The following is a 16,906-nucleotide window of genomic DNA, read 5'->3' as shown; positions in this document are numbered from 1 at the left end:
CTGTGGTGACGTCACTCCGGTCATCACATGATCCATCACCATGGTAAAAGATCATGTGATGGATCATGTGATGACTGTGACATCACCAAAGGTCCTTGTTGATACACAAAGCTAAGATCAAGACAGAAGGAGATGCCGAGCTGCGCGAGCAAGTGGATTAAGGCGAGTAAAATTATTTAAAAAAATAATAATTTAACCCCTCCAGCGCTATTTTAGTATGCATTCTGTATTCAGAATGCTATTATTTTCCCATATAACCATGTTATAAGGGAAAATAATGATCGGGTCTCCATCTTGATCGTCTCCTAGCAACCGTGCGTGAAAATCGCACCGCATTCGCACTTGCTTGCGATTTTCACGCAACCCCATTCACTTCTATGGGGCCTGCGTTGCGTGAAAAACGCACATGGAGGAGCATGCTGCGATTTTCACGCAACGCACAAGTAATGCGTGAAAATAACCGCTCATGTGAACAGCCCCATAGAAATGAATGGGTCAGGATTCAGTGCGGGTGCAATGCGTTCACTTCACGCATTATACTCGCTCGTGTGAAAGGGGCCTAAGTCAAACGTCCTGACTTACATTAAAAGTCAATGGGGGACGGATCCGTTTACAATTGCACCAATATTGTGTCAATGTAAACGGATCCTTCCCCATTGACTTACATTGTAAGTCAGGACGGATCCGCCTGGCTCCGCATCGCCAGGCGGACACCAAAGCTCCGCCTCCAGAGCGGAATGGAGCCAAACTGATGCATTCTGAACAGATCCGCATCCATTCAGAATGCATTGGGGATAAATTGATCCGTTTGGGGCTGCTTGGGAGAGCCTTGAAACGGATCTCACAGGCGGACCCAGAAACGGCAGTATAAAAGTAACCTAAAATTAGTATCACTGAAAAGAACAGATCATCCTGCAAAAAAGGAGCCCTCACACAGCCCCGTACACAACTACAAAAAAGTTATAGGGGTCAGAATATGGTTATGAAAAAAAAAAAAATTCCCTCAAAAAGGTTTTAATATTTTTTTTCAGTATTTAAACGCAAGAAAAATTATACAAGTGTGGTATCGTTGGAACCGTACTGACCTGGAGAATGGAGATAACAGGTCAATTTTACTGCATAGTGTAAAAAAAACAAAAACTATCAGAATTACATTTTTTCCCAATTCTACCCCATTTGGAATTTTTTTTCCTGCTCCCTACTACATGGTATGGGTATGCAACCGTAAATGGTGCCGATAGAAAGTACAACTTTTCCCGCAAAAAATAAGCCCTCATAAGGAAATCGCTCACCTGCTCCCTGCATTCCATTACATCACATAGGGTCCAGCTCCTTTTGATGCCAAGCCCGTAAACTTCTGTATGGGGTCACATGCACAGCAGCCACCAATTACTGGCCTTAGAAGTGACATGTCCCCAAGCGGCACGTCACTGCTGAGTCATGTGCTGTCTGGGGACACGTCACCCCGTCCGGATGTTTATTGGTCGGGAGCCGGAAGAAGCTGCGATAGAGCAGCTGAGGAACCTTTTTACTTCAGGATCAGCGCTCTACTGGCCAAATTCATCGCTGACAAAAGCTGAAACACCCCTTTAAGGTGACACAGACCTTTGGCAATGGTTTATCTCCTGTGACACTGAATTTGGCATACTGAAATCTTATAAGCCCAACCCTTCTTCAGCCTGGAAACACCCCCACCCTGCCGACATTTACCTAATGTGTCTATCCTCCTGCCGAATACAGCACTAACCTTAGAGCTCAAGAAAAATGGAGAGAAAATATACATATTGAAAAATAAAAGGGCGGAAAAAAAGAATCCAAAAACACAGAAATCCACTGCAGGCTCTATATAGACACATTGCCTATAGTGTCCCACTGTAAAAACAAACAAAATAACAAAACATGAAATACAGTTTTTTTATGCAATGGCCGTCTGCATAGGAAAGAGTGCCGGGCTGTTATTTCCTACACAGCTTAAAAAGTGGCTGTGTCGGTATAGACCGCCCAGCAAAAGGGCTCTCCGCCGATGGGTACCGCCCAGCAAAAGGGCTCTACGCCGATGGGTACCGCCCAGCAAAAGGGCTCTACGCCGATGGGTACCGCCCAGCAAAAGGGCTCTACGCCGATGGGTACCGCCCAGCAAAAGGGCTCTACGCCGATGGGTACCGCCCAGCAAAAGGGCTCTACGCCGATGGGTACCGCCCAGCAAAAGGGCTCTACGCCGATGGGTACCGCCCAGCAAAAGGGGCTGTTGGAGCTCACCATAAAGCACACCTGTCATCAGAATCAACCCTATTGATCCAGCCATACTGTCTGGTAAGGATGATCCTGATGATGACAGCCCAACCTTGAAAAATGGTTGCAAAGTTCCCAAATAAAGGGCATTCCCTAACCCCTTGGTTCCCCTCTGTTTTCTAGTGCTGGCCACACCACTGACTGCACTGAGGCCCCCTTGTTTTCTCACGACATACCCAAGCCCGGAATAGTTTCAGCAGGATCAACTCTACTGTATGCCTAGTTTAGGGTACTTTCACACTTGCGGCAGAGGATTCCGGCAGGCAGTCCCGTCGCCGGAATCTGCACGCAAACGAATGCATTTGGGAGACAGATCCGGATCACAAATGCAGTGCAATACTAGATCCGTCTTTCAGGTTGTCATCCGGAAAAACTGATCTGGTGTGCGCATATGCAGACGGAAAGAACAGATCAGTTTTGTCGGAACACTTGGGGCTGGATCCGGCATTAATGCATTTCAACAGAAATTAATGCTGGATCCGGCTTTCCAGCAAGTGTTCAGGATTTTTGGCTGGAGAGAAAACTTTTCAGGATGTAGATAATACCGCAGCATGCTGCAGTTTTATCTCCGTCCAAAATTCCGGAACACTTGCCGGAATGACGGATTAGACATTAAAGGGAACCTGTCACTGGGATTTTGTGTATAGAGCCGAGGTCATGGGTTGCTAGATCGCCGCTAGCACATCCGCAATGCCCAGTCCCCATAGCTCTGTGTGCTTTTATTGTGTAAAAAAAATAAAAATAAAGATTTGTCAGGGACAGGACTCCTCTCAGGTTCATTTGCATATGTATCAAATCGTTTTTTTTTTGTTAGTTTTTTACACAAGGTGACTGGGTATTGCGGATGTGCTAGCGGCCATCTAGCAACCAATGTCCTCAGCTCTATACCCAAAATCCCGGTGACAGGTTCCCTTTAAACTTAAATTGAAATGTATTAGTGCCGCAATGTCGGATCCATCCTTCTGGTCTGCGCATGCGCAGACCTTTAAAATGTTAAAAAAATTTAAATGAATCCGTTTGTCTGTGTGACAACCAGAGAGACGGATCCGTTCTTGCAATGCATTTGAGAGACAGATGCGCGTTCTGATCCGTCTACAAATGCTGTCCGTTTGCATGCAGATTACCTGATCCGGCAGGCAGTGTCGGTGACGTCGAAAGTAGCCTAAAACTGATCAGTTCTTTTCCGATATTGAGCCCCTAGGACGGAACTCAGTGCTCGAAAAGGAAAACGCTAGTGTGAAAGTAGCCTTATGACCTATAAATGGACAGTGGCTTGTATGGGGGCTCCAGCTTCTCCCACATACTGTGGATGTCACGGTCCTCTCTCAGACACAGGTTCCATCTTGGCCCTGTACGTCCTCTCCAGCTGTAACCTGTGCTCTAGTCTCCTGCGTCAACACAATCAGCTCCACTGCCATGTAGGACCCCGGCCTAGAACACAGGCCGTGCCTGGCCCAGGCCGAAGACGCAGCTGAACACACAAGCCTCACCTCGGTTGCCCAGCAGCTCCTCTCCGTCTACAGGGACACTACTTCACGGACTCGGTACCGCACAGCAGCGCGTAAAAAACGGAGGAACCTGCTTCTATCTACCAGACGAACGGAGGAGGGGGAGGGGAGAAAACGAGTAGAGCAACGTGACGTAACTTCCCGCAACTCCCTACACTGCGCACGCGCTTCCTGCCAAGTCTGTTCGCTGCACATGCAACCACGCATGCGCCGCCACTTGCCCAGCACTAGCGGCCGTCTGCTATGTATGCGCAAACGATGAACTATGGGGCGAATCCATACAGCGCATGCTCAGAAGTACTTTTAGAACGTGTTGCGTAACCCAACCTCAGACTAGCTATAGTCTTAGTCTGCTGCCCTTAAACATTTCCGTACGAGCGTGGCCTATGTGTAAACGACCAATGACTGGAAGAAGTAAAGCAGCTGCAAAGTTGCATTTATTTGTTTTGCCAGTGTGTATGATGGCGGGCGGCGACTTCCGGCTTATTGTGTTACCAAGGGTGCACTTCCGGTGAAGTCTGCTGACGTTTCCGGCGAGGGCTTTTTTTTTTGCCGGTGTGTGAGCGATGATGAAGGCACAGGACGGAGCGGGCTCTTTCCTGCTCTTTGTCACGCCCTTGCTGTTTCCCTATGGCTTCGCCTCCGAGCTGTCTGTGGTGACGTGCGGCTCCGTGGTGAAGCTCCTGAACACCAAGCACAACGTCCGCCTGCACTCCCATGACGTCAGATACGGATCAGGTAACGGACTAGTTGCTTTTCGTGGCATATATCGGCCCGATCCTTGATCCGATTGTGAGTAATGCTGGATACACGCGGGGGGAGGACTGGTGATTGATGGACCGCAGGGTACTGGACCCATTCAATGCTGGGATCCTCAGATAGGTGCCTATTGTCACTCCGCAGGGACAAGCCCCAATGACAAGGGCTTTGTATTACTCAGTTGTCAGTTTATTGATTCCAGGAGGAATAACAGAGGACTAGCACAATGCAGCAGTAGGAGAAAAGATCTTTCAGTATTTAGTGGAACAGACAATGTCTGAAGATCTGACAGGTCCCGCGACAGCACCTAGAGACCGCCGACAGCACCTAGAGACCGCCGACAGCACCTAGAGACCGCCGACAGCACCTAGAGACCGCCGACAGCACCTAGAGACCGCCGACAGCACCTAGAGACCGCCGACAGCCACTTTATACAAGTAGCTGTGTACACAGTGATAAGCATTGTAAAAGGAATCGGTCCTATTCAGGGAGCTCTTCCATGAAGCTGGTGTATTAACCTGGCCCATGTTCTATGTCGGATTACCGAATGGCATAGGTCATGTGACTGGTACCATGTTTAAAGGGGTTCTGGGGGGGGGGGGGGGGTAGTGCCTGTGCCTAAGCCTAAAAAGCCTCTATCAGCAAACCTCTGGAAAGAAGACACTAGTCCTTACCCTTCTGTCACTCCGACATTATAATGCTTAAAAGGTTATTCCAGACATTTGTGTAAGGCTACATGCACAGGAACGTTGTTTGTTTCCGTGTCTTTTCCGTTTTTTTTTTGGCGGATAGGATGCGGACCTATTCATTTAAATAGGTCTGGAAAACAATCTTCAATAAGAGATGACCTGCAGTAAGGGCCCTCCGTGGCCATATTGCGGCTCGCATACAGCGGGTCCGCAATACACGGGGCACCGGCCGTGTGCCCCCCGGGTTATGGATGCTGACCCATTCACTTGAATGGGTCTGCAAAACCGGAGATGCGGTGTGGAAGCACGGATCGGAACCCCCACAGAAAGACTACAGAGTGTCTAGGGAGGTTGTCGCGGCCTGATATTGGCTGCCTTCCCCCAGTCGGTAGATGTTTTGATCCGTACGACGAGGAAATGCAGCTGTGGGCATCAGGAGTGGTGCCGGGGAGCTGGGTAAGTATAACCCGTATAAAGTGCCCGGACAATATAGAGGTTGGATAACCCCTTTAGGCCTCTTTCACACGAGTGTGTCCGGCTAAGGCCCGGATGCGTCCAGGTGCGTTGCGGCAAACCCGCGCCAGTAGGTACTCAATTGCAGTCAGTTTTGGCTGCGATTGCGTTCCGATGTTCAGTTTATATCGCGCAAATGTGTTTTCCACGCGCATGATAAAAAACAGACTGTGGTACCCAGACCCGAACTTCTTCACAGAAGCTCGGGCTTGGGATCGGTGTTCTGTAGATTGTATTATTTCCCCTTATAACATGGTTATAGGGGAAAATAATAGCATTCTGAATACAGAATGCATAGTACAATAGCGCTGGAGGGGTTAAAATAATAATAATTTGACCCACCTTAATCCACTTGTTCGCGCAGCCGGCATCTCTTCTGTCTTCTTTGAGGAATAGGACCTTTGATGACGTCACTGCGCTCATCACATGGTCTTTTACCATGGTGATGGATTATGTGACGGACCATGTGATGAATGTAGTGACATCATCAAAGGTCCTATTCCTCACAAAATAAGAAGACAGAAGAGATGCCGGCTGCGCGAACAAGTTGATTAAGGTGAGTTAAATTATTTTATTTTTTTAACCCCTCCAGCGCTATTGTACTATGCTTTCTGTATTCAGAATGCTATTATTTTCCCTTATAACCATGTTATAAGGGAAATAATAAAGATCGGGTCCCCATCCTGATCGTCTCCTAGCAACCATGCGTGAAAATCGCACCGCATCCGCACACAAAATAGAGCATGCTGCGATTTTTACGCAACGCACAAGTGATGCGTGAAAATCACCGCTCATGTGCACAGCCCCATAGAAATGAACCGACATGCGTTTAACTCGCGCATTGCACCCGCGCGGAAACCTCGCCCGCGTGAAAGGGGCCTTAAGGGCTTGGAAGCTTTTTCTGTCTTTCACTCAGTTTGTCTTGATGTATTTATTTGAAGCCAGAGTGACTTTGTGACTAAATGTTAGCTTGGTAATGGCGGTGCTGGCAATGTTTTAGTTGTGAGATGAAGCGCTCTAATGGTCCTTTTACACATGACGATCCTTCAGGCAATTATCTGGAACGAACCTCGCTTTCAAGATAATTGCCTGTTCTTCAGCGAAGATGGAGCTACATTTACACGCAGCAGTCATCTGCGGTGTATGGGGACGAGCTGCTGCGATTGTTCATCCCCATAGAGAATCATTCACACAGGACGATCTGCTGTCCAGAAATGGTGATCTTAGGCGTCGGCTGAAAGATCTGATTGAGGGTTTGCTTGTTCTTTGGGTGATCGTCAGCACTTTTACACGGTCCAACAAGCTTTTCTCCAGACACTCGATAATTGACCCAGTGATCGGTCCATGGAAAAGATGCTTTGGGCGCAGCTGGGTAACATAGAGCCACAGTGCTGCTCCATTTTAATTGGATCTCCTTTAGGCCTCTTTCACACGAGCGTTGTGGCCATGTTACGGCACTCATACGGCGGGTCCGCAATACACAGGGCACCGGCCTGTGTGCACTCCGCTTGAATGGGTCCGCAATCACGGAGGTTCGGAACGGAAGCACGGATCGGAACCCCAAGGGAGCACATACGGAGTGCTTCCGCGCTGTTTGTCCGTGCCTCCGTACCGCAAAAAAAATAAAACTTGTTCTATTTTTTTGCGTTGCGGATGGATCACGGACCCACTCAAGTTGAATGGGTCTTGATCCGTCCTCGGCCGTCGCATAGACGTTGCCCCTGCACCGGGGACAGCAAATTGCGGTCCCCAATGCACGGAGCGGATGCACAACATTCATTTGCAAGAGGCCTTACCCTTCAGCAGAAAGGTGGAAAGTGAACTACTAGTTGTTCTTGCAGAACAGGAAGTTGTTAATGCTATGAATAGTTTAGTTCCCCTGATGAACTTCCATCTGTGGTCTATAGCCACGCACAGGGCCATCACTTTCATCAGCAGGTGGCATGACGACAATATTGGCAAATGGGTTTTCTTCCTCTGCCCAAAAAAGCAGAAGCACTCTCACTGACAACAGCTGGACTAGATTTGTAGCTTTGTAGAAGATTTTTAGAGAACCAGTAAGGGTACATTCACACAACCGTAATCATTTTTTCCGCATTTTGCGTAATAGAAGCAGACCCATTCATTCCTATGGGTGAATGAAATGTGCGGACAACATTCAGTATCTTGTCCGCATTTCTATTCTGCAAAAATATGAAGCATGTCCTACTATTGTCCATACAGATCGGTCCGCAGCACCATGTCAATGGATCCGCAAAGTGCTGATGACATACGAAACGGTTTTCATATGTCATCCGTTTTCGTTCCGGATCAGTTTCCGTATTTTTGAATGCCTTAATACTTTTTTTTGCGGACTTTAAAAAACGGAAGTCATACGGAAGTCATTTGTCTGCAAAATGCGGACACACGGTTCGGTTATTTGCGGACCGCAAATTGGAAAGGACTACACACGGTGGTGTGAATGTACCCTAAATGTCATATATTTCCAGGGGTGTTCCAACACAAAAACCTTTCACCCAGGCTGCACATGGTGGGGAAAAAAAAAAAAACCTTGCTTACTCCCTCAAGGGAGTGTGATTTTCGGCAAGGAGTAAACCAGAGCTGTGTTTCAGTCCCTGAGTGGCTGTACTTGGTTATCCTTGGCAGTCCCATACAGTTTGAATGAATTGGCAGTGTGCACACTGGAACTCCACTCTAAGGGTCCATTCACAAGTCCCCAAAATGGGCCCGCATCCGTTCTGCAGTTTTACCGAACAGGTGCGGATCCATTAATTTTTAATGGGGCCGGAATGTGCTGTTCGCATGCGCATTTGCGGATCTGCACTTCCGTTCCGCCCAAAAAATAGAACATGTCCTATTCTTGTCGGCAATTGCGGACAAGAAAAGGCATTTTCTATGAGTGTGCCAGCAATGTGCGGTCCGCAAAATGCAGAACGCACATTGCCTGTGTCTGTGCTTTGCGGATCCGCAAAACGCATACGGACGTGTGAATTGAGCCTAATCGAACAGGGGGCAAGAGACCCCCCATTCTCATGGTCAGGATGGGTCTCTATGGTCAAACCCCCACCAATTAAACCTGTTGACAAGCATTTGTAAACCGCATGTCCGCATGGTTTGTCGCAGCACTACAAACCTAGTATTACAGGCCAGACATCAGCGTTATTTATATTGAAGCATTTCTGGCGCAGTTTTTGTCTCCTTTTATTCTACATCTAAAAGCTTTAGGTGACCAAAGTGATTGTTCCTTATCTCCTCACCCCAGGCAGTGGGCAGCAGTCTGTGACTGGAGTTACGGCCGCAGACGATGGTAACAGTTACTGGCGAATCCGTGGGAAGACGTCGACTGTTTGTGAAAGAGGAACATTAGTAAAATGTGGACACTCCATCCGTCTAACACATGTCAATACAGGAAGAAATCTACACAGCCATCACTTCACATCTCCATTATCAGGAAACCAGGTGGGTTCCATGATAAAAAAAAAATTATATAAATTTTTTTTTCCCACTTTGTCAGCTTCTGCACGGATCAGGTCATGTGCTCCACTGCAGCCAGTTACTGGCCTCAGCGGTGACGTGTCCCCAAGAAGCATGTCCTGTCACATGATGTGCATCTTGGGGACACATTACCGCTGAGGCCAATCATTGGCTGCAATGGAGCACGTGACCCGATCTGGTCCCCGTCTGTCCAATTTCCGAACAGAAGTCCAGTCAATAGAGCCAGGGAGTTGCAACAAAGCAGTGGACAGCAGACTAACATGAATTTTCGGATGTAAACCACAGTGCAACATCTGCGTGCAGCCAAAACACTGCTCCTATGTAACAGCCATTGACCACAGAATTTTGCGGGTAAAATTGATGGATAATCAGCAGAATTGTGCAGCCTCTTCTCCTCCAGACCGGAGCCTCGTCCTGCACTCGCCACTCCTTAGTCGTCTTCCAAGCTCAGCGCTGCACTATGACGTGACCTCACAAGGCATCGGGTTATAGTGTGCGCCTGCGTGCACTTACGTGATGCTGTAAGCAGTCAGGACACAGTGCAGAGAAGGCCCAGAAAAAGACCAGGGAGTGGTGAGTAAAGCCAATGCTGCACTTCCCTCATAGATCCCTGTGCCCTCTGAATGCTAATGACAGCTTCCATAATGAAGTGTTCATTAGCATTTGGACTATAAGACACACTGCGATTTTTTTTTTTTTTTTTTTTTTTTTTTTTTTTTTTTTTAAATTTTTTTTTTGCGGAAGGCACGCGGACTGCTTCCGTGTTTTGCGGACAGCAAAAAACGAAGCGGGCATGTGCATAAGGCCTATATGTTATGCCAGGTTTTAGCTGAGAGGATCAGACACAGGCAGAGCAGCTAGGTGCACTCCTGCCAGTACAGAGCTCACTGTGCATGCAGTTTTGTGACTCTATACACTGCATACATGTCAGCAGTGTACGGATTTAAAAGCGCTATAGCACCCTAAATTTCGGGGGCCTATTTTTTATCATAAAACAGTTAAGAAAATAAATTGTATTACAGAAATGAATCCTATGCTATTTAGAATTGTTTAAAAAAGTTATATAAAAGGTTAGTTGTCCTTTAAAACGTGTAGACTGTCTACGGCAGGGGTGCACAGCCGGCGGGCCGCATGCAGCCCCCGGAGCCAAGGTTTTCTGCCCCCATCCTCCTGGACAGAAACACAGATGATTGTGTGATCAGCTATGTTTCTGCCATGAGCGTCACACGAGACAGCATTACAGCTCCTGCTCCCGCACTGTAGCAGGAGCAGGTCTGTTCCCGGCTGTCAGTGACAGTAGGGGAGCCAAGGAGAAGGCAGAAGCAGTGTATCAGCGCTTCTGCCTTCTCCTCAGATAGGTGAGCGGCGGACTATGCAGGATGGACCCGGCTTTAGGGCAGAGGAGAGCAGAGCCTGCAGGGTCAGGAGACCCTGCTCATCTCTGTCTTGTACGAAGCAGGTTGGTTTCCCTGTAACTTGGGCTCCTTTGGATGTCCCAGTTACAGTGGAACTAGTGCAAAAAATATATATTGTCCCCCAAAGGTCTTTCAGTGACCTCTTGGGGACAAATTATGTGGAAAAAATATATTTAAAAAAAGTAAAAAAATTATTTAAAATAAAAACATTTTTATGATCCATTGGCGGACATTTTGTGTTGCAAAAATATATATACGTATGTAAAAAAGAGAAAATTATTTAAAACATTTTTTTAAAAATAATAAACTACAAGTAAAATTTTAAAAAAAGTGCAAAATAAGTGTTCATTGTCCCCCAATATTAGCCTAGAGGTTTGGACCCTTTAAAATTTAACTTTTATTGGTTCAATTAAAAAACAAAATGTGTCACCCTGTGATAACTGGGTGACCGAAAAATATCAGGACAGGATGTCGCCCAGATACCACCGTGAATTGGTGAAATTAATAAGATGTAAATAGTGCAAATTCCACAAGGGCACTTGTGACATTAGTGATAGGTATAGGTTTTGGGGGAAGGTTTAGGGCACTTTTGATGGGTGATTCTCTCCCTGTATCCGCCCTTTGCCCAGGGATGATCCCCGATGGTGGGATCTCCCTGTCCCGGTACCTGCCCTGTCTGGCCCTGTACGTTAAAAATTTCACACAAATAATTATGTCAATTTTAACCCGATGCGTTTCCCCACCACGGTTCATCAGGGGGTCGGTTAGAGGAGGATAATAGTTGTAAAAACGTCATAGAACAAAAAATAGTACCATTTTCTATGTCCTGGGTGGTACAGTAAGGTAGGCCATGCTTGGGGCTGGATAAATCACAAAGGCTCTTATTGGTGAAGAGGGATGTCACTTATGATGTGCCCCAGCGATGTCCGGACTGCCACCTACCGTGTTTGGTAAGACAGTTCATTGTCCCCCAACAGTCTTTTTATGACCCCTCGGAGGACATACCCATATTTTAAAAGAGAACAATAAGAGAGAAAAAATATTTTTCATTAACCCTCAGGTCAGACCAGCAGTCAGAACCCCAATATTAATCAGACCTCAGCTCACAGCCCCTATCAGACCCCCAATGTTAATAAGACCCCAGTAAGACCTCAGATCATACCCCAATGTGAAAAACCCCCAATCAGACCTCAGATAAGAGCTGCATTGCCTCTCATTATCCCCCATTGGCTCTCATCAGCCCCAATGCCTGTCATCAGCCCCTATATGAGCCCCCATTCCTCTTAGCAGCCCCCATATGTGCCCCCATGCCTCTTAGTAGCTCCCATATGAGCCCCTATGCCACAGAAAACGTTAAAATAAAATAAAATTACTTCCCCCTCCTGCTCCGGGCGCCGCTGCTCCTACCCTACATCGCGTTCCACTTCCTCCTGCTGTCGGCTGTGCTGTGAAGGCTGCGCACAGCGTGAGATCACAGAGCGCACTCACTCTGCGCGCAGCCCTGCACAGCCGACAGCTGAGGACCAGGAAGCGGTGAGTACAGAGACTGCACCGCTTCCCAGTCCTCCAGTACTAATGAGCGCTGTTCATAATGAGCGCTGTTCATAATGAGCGCTGTTCATAATGAGCGCTGTTCATAATGATTCGCCAAAAGAGATGCAGGGGCATTTTCCACCCACTTTGGGGGGAGGGGGAATGCATCTTATGGGGTAAAAAATACAGTATTATGTGGCAAAAATATCTAAAAAAAATTAAGTAATAAACCAGTTATAAAAAAATATAATAAAATACAAATAAAAGGAAAAAGTGAAAAATTAACAAAGTGTCAGTGTCCTCCAAAGGTCTTTTTATTACCTTTTTGGGGGATATATTTAGTAGCAGAAATATATTAAAAATTAAAGGGAGTCTGTCATCACAGTTTCACCTTTTTAACCCTTCCAATAGCTTTCTAGCAGCATTACAGTTGATAAAAACATTACCTTTTATAAGCAATCGTGGACTTATAAAACTGGCAAAAATCATCTTAGTAGGATATGCAAATGAGGGCTCGCAAGTGCCCAGGGGCGGCGTCAACCTCGTAGGTGCCCAGGCAGCTCTGCCTGATCGTCGCTCCGCCCCCCCCCCCCCCCCCCCCCCCCCCCGCCTAGTCTTTCCCTCTGCCGTCCTTTTAAGGTAAAAAAAATAAAAAATAATAAAATGCATAGAAGACAAAACACCCACACCAACCAAAACCGTCACCATTATCACCCTATAAAACAACTGACACAAAATAGGGAACTAGAGTCATTTATTTTGGTGTCAATTTGCATAAAGAATAATAATAATTTTTTTATTTTTTTTTTGCAAAAAATATTTTGGTAGTCTCGACACATAAAACATAAAAAAGTTCCAAATGTTTGAACCACCATGTGCGCTAAATCACAAAAAAACTGACTGTTCAGGCCTGGTTATTAAAGTGTTAACCAATAAGCGCTTTCCCCACTAGTAAGGTAAAGTGCGCCTGTAACTGGGGGCAGGAGGTGGTAACCATGGCCATGCACTGCCAGGTGAAAACAGCGCGGGGGACCGGAATAGGGATGCAGCAGGGGCAGTGCGGAGGACCCAATCGGCAGGGGAGCAGGTAAGTTTAACTCTTTGATTTCAGGGGCCATGCTGCAGGAACGTGTTCAAAATTCATTTTTACTGGGCAATCTCTTTAAGCCCCTAATACACTGAGATATTCAGGTCAATTACCGGGAACAAGTTTTCATAAGAACGCTCATTCATAATAACTGGCCGGTATAATCGTGCTGCACAACTAAATGAAGGAGGAAGGACTGTGATAGAGATCACTCCTCCCCAGTCACTTTACATTGGCCTGTGTAATAGGCCGATGCAAATGAGCGCTCATCAACTTTTTTTTTTTTTTTTTTTTGCGGCCCCTCGAAATAGAGCGTTGTGACAATGCGGCCCTCAGACCAAAAAAGGTTGTGTGCACCCTTGGTCTATGGGATAATGATTTAAAGTGGTACTACAGCTAAAGTTTTACAAAAAGTAAGGAATGCTTTAAATGGTTACCGTACCTTCAGCAAATTGTATAAATCATTTCTTTGGGTGAATATAAGAAGCTTTTGTAATATATGCCAGAGCTGAACTCGGACAACCACTTTAAAGTGGTCATGAAAAAGAAAAAAAATCGGCTATAAATGTTATCGAGCAGAAAAAGAAACACACTCGCCTCTTCCTTTTCCTGGATATCAAGCACCAACACTTTGGTGGTCCTTTGTTTTCAAGCACCCAGCACGTGACCACAGCAGTCATTCTATTCACTTCTATGGGACTGTTGATGGTGTGGTGGTCATACATGCAAACCACTGCTCCATTCTCATGGGGTACTTTTGGACTTCCGTTCAGGGACCAGACACTTGTGGATAAGGGGATATGTATTGTCAGTGGGGAAAACTCCTTTATGTAAGTAATCCCTGACATATTTCTCCCTTGTTTATTGGCAGGAGGTCAGTGCATTTGGAGACGATGGAGAAGGAGATATCTTAGATGACTGGACTGTACTCTGCAATGGGGAATTCTGGCAGCGCAATGAAGAAGTGAGGTTCAAGCACGCATCTACAAACGTACTGCTGTCTGTCACAGGAGAACAATATGGGCGTCCTATAAATGGACAGAGAGAAGTGCATGGCATGACCTACGCAGGTCCACATAACTACTGGAAAGTGATGGAAGGTATCTTCATGAAACCTAGTGAACCTCCACGGACGGACTTCACTCACTCCGAGTTATGATAGGACTCAGGCTGGTCTAAGTCTTTCAGTCTTCTTAACCATACAGTGTTGACTTCCCTGAGGATTTCTCCAGGGTCCCACAAAGTACACTTTGAAGAGCAATGAACAGTGAAATATGGGGCACAGTTTGGATGTTGCACCCTTGTGTCATTATTATTAATATTGTTATTATTATTTCATATTTTATGTTATGGCAGCAAAGGGCCGGATTGATCCGTGAGCATGACTGCAGTTGAAAAAAATATCATTATGTATTATCGTCTCTGCAGCAAATGGTTTTTAAAATTATATATAAAAAAATTCTGTTCTGGTTCTCAATTTTATTTATTTTTTTGTCCTTATCCCATGTTTTGTTTTTGTCACTTTTATATTATCCTTTATCGTACGTTTATCTAGCTTGATAAAACTGCATATATTCTGTTATACTTGCATTGTAATGTATGTATATGCTTGTAAAGAGGTTGTCCCATCTGGCCATTTGTGGCATGGCAACAGGGTATGCCATAAATATTCCTTAGATGTCAGTCCAACCTTTTTGGCACCCACATCTGTCTCAAAAATACAAGTCTTTCATGGATTGAGCTGCAAGGGCTCAGCTGTATTCAGAAGTCCCATAGCAGTGAATGGAAAAAGCTGTGGGGTGAACTCTCCATTCATGGTGGAACCCCATTCTTGAGAGGGTACAAGAGGTGGGAGGTGCACCTATTGGACATAATTGCCATATGCTGTTGATATGCTATAAATGTCCAGAACAACCCTTGTCCATATGTCCTACTACTTCATAGGGACTTCATAGAACTCCTTTCCTGGTGGGCCCATATGAACAGGCATTGATTTAAATAAAAAACTAGCATGTAATGGTGCTTGGCCACAGCTGCCCCTGCCTGAGGTGAGAGAAGCCAGACCAGCGGCGATCAGCTAATTTTATAAGGAAACTGCGTCCATACCAAACTGTAACTGCAGGTATAAAAACAACCATTGTTTCACAGATTCCAATACAGATAGTTTCTTTAACCTTGCTGTGCTAAGGCTGTGTTCACACTTTGCGCAGGGTATATGCAGCTGTAGGCCTTGGTGTGGTCTAGAAGACTAGGATGCTGAGCAATATCCAACAACCTACACAACCATGCAGTGCAGATATGAGGTGGCTGGGACGGGAGCTGCTACGAATAAGTGGTTGCACCCTGACATTTTTGAAAATTGTGGACACACTCCTTTTCCTAAGACTCCACCACCTTCCATGTATGCCCCCACCCCTTTCATGATGTGTCCTTCATTCCCTGTGTGGGGATTTACAAACCCCTCTAGGAGTTCTTCCCTTTTTGGGAGCCTCCTGTATGTTTCAGGAGAGTTGCCAACTCTTCTCTATAACATACCTACTCACTAAACTTATAACTGAGAGAAGGGTAAAAGATATACAGAGGGCACAGCACTATTGCTGTTAGGTTGTGTTCACAAGAACGTTATCACACTCTGGTCTTCAGCTTTCACAGGCGCAGAAGAACAAATATAATGGAAGTGCTAAATTGAGCACAAATCTCTAAAGTAAAAGAACGGAGCAGGTGCCATTAACTATAACGGGGTCTGCTCAGGATGCTGCTTCTTCACCAGACACAAAAAAAAAAAATCCAGCATGCAGGACTTTTTTGTCTGGTCTTTTTGACAGAATCTGTGACAGAGGACCTGACAACGCAGATGTGGATAGATAGTATCAGATCAAAGTATAGCATCAGATGCATATTTAGCACACAAATGCAGGGCTGTGGAGTCGGAGTTGAGGAGTCAGAGGCAATTTTGGGTACCAAAAGTCTGCAAAAAATGAACTGACTCCGACTCCTCCTAGATTTAAATTGGAATAAAAAAAAAAAGCAAGTTTAAATGTCCCAATTCACAAAAAGTTATAATTACCGTATTTTTCGCCCTATAAGACGCACCTGCCCATAGACTCACCTAGGTTTTTGAGGAGGAAAATAAGAAAAAAAAAATGTTGAACTAAAAGGTGTGCTTTTGGTGGGTTTTGAACTAATGGTGGTCTGTGGATGGTACTGTTATGGGGATCATTGTGGGGGCATCTGTGGATGACACATATATAGCATCTTATCTTATGTGTTATCCACGGATCCCCCCCCATAACAGTGTCCCTTTGTAGTGAGTGGGGGTCGGCATCTGTTTCTGTAATGGCAGCGGGGCCCGTTGCCTGCTTCATTCATAAAGTGGGCGGAGCAGGCGCGTGACGTAGTGAGCTACGCTACGAGCGCCCACCCGGCCTCCTGACTGCCAAGTAGTACAGCGCTAGATTTAAAATGATTGGAATACTTTAACAATACCCACAATTTAGATATGATTACCGTATACTACAGTGAGCGGGGCCCAGTGTAGTAGAATACAGTGACTGCACCGGGCCCCGCTGCCATTACAGAAACAGACGCCGGCCCCCAGCCCCTCCTCCCTCTCAG

At 46.1% G+C, this 16,906-nt stretch overlaps 2 protein-coding genes across 2 annotated transcripts in view; one reads left to right on the top strand and one right to left on the bottom strand.

The window, feature by feature from the left end:
- The window catches only part of LOC122924036 (transcription elongation factor SPT6-like), a 55,830-nt gene extending 51,872 nt beyond the window's left edge, over window positions 1-3,958 (bottom strand). Inside the window, exon 1 of the mRNA XM_044274952.1 lies at window positions 3,783-3,958. The gene's annotated coding sequence lies outside the window, so the exon portion shown is untranslated. The remainder of the gene's footprint in view (window positions 1-3,782) is intronic.
- A 348-nt stretch (window positions 3,959-4,306) lies between these two features.
- LOC122924037 (stromal cell-derived factor 2-like) lies at window positions 4,307-14,768 on the top strand. The gene is made up of 3 exons (XM_044274953.1): window positions 4,307-4,538; window positions 9,024-9,220; window positions 14,163-14,768. The coding sequence occupies exons 1-3, from the start codon at window positions 4,367-4,369 to the stop codon at window positions 14,448-14,450; spliced, it is 657 nt and encodes a 218-aa protein (XP_044130888.1). The 5' UTR covers window positions 4,307-4,366; the 3' UTR covers window positions 14,451-14,768.
- Window positions 14,769-16,906: the final 2,138 nt, after the last annotated feature.

This window comes from Bufo gargarizans, unplaced genomic scaffold (assembly GCF_014858855.1).
Source record: "Bufo gargarizans isolate SCDJY-AF-19 unplaced genomic scaffold, ASM1485885v1 original_scaffold_2153_pilon, whole genome shotgun sequence".
In the NCBI taxonomy this organism is placed as follows: Eukaryota; Metazoa; Chordata; class Amphibia; order Anura; family Bufonidae; genus Bufo; species Bufo gargarizans.
Note: the sequence above shows the minus strand (reverse complement) of the source record. Positions and strands in the feature narration are given on the sequence as shown.

Coding starts and splice junctions, on each gene's coding strand:
- LOC122924037 (XM_044274953.1), top strand. CDS start 4,367: ATGATGAAGGCACAGGACGGAGCGGGCTCTTTCCTGCTCTTTGTCACG. Junction 4,539..9,023: donor TGACGTCAGATACGGATCAG/GTAACGGACTAG, acceptor TCCTCACCCCAG/GCAGTGGGCAGCAGTCTGTG. Junction 9,221..14,162: donor CTCCATTATCAGGAAACCAG/GTGGGTTCCATG, acceptor GTTTATTGGCAG/GAGGTCAGTGCATTTGGAGA.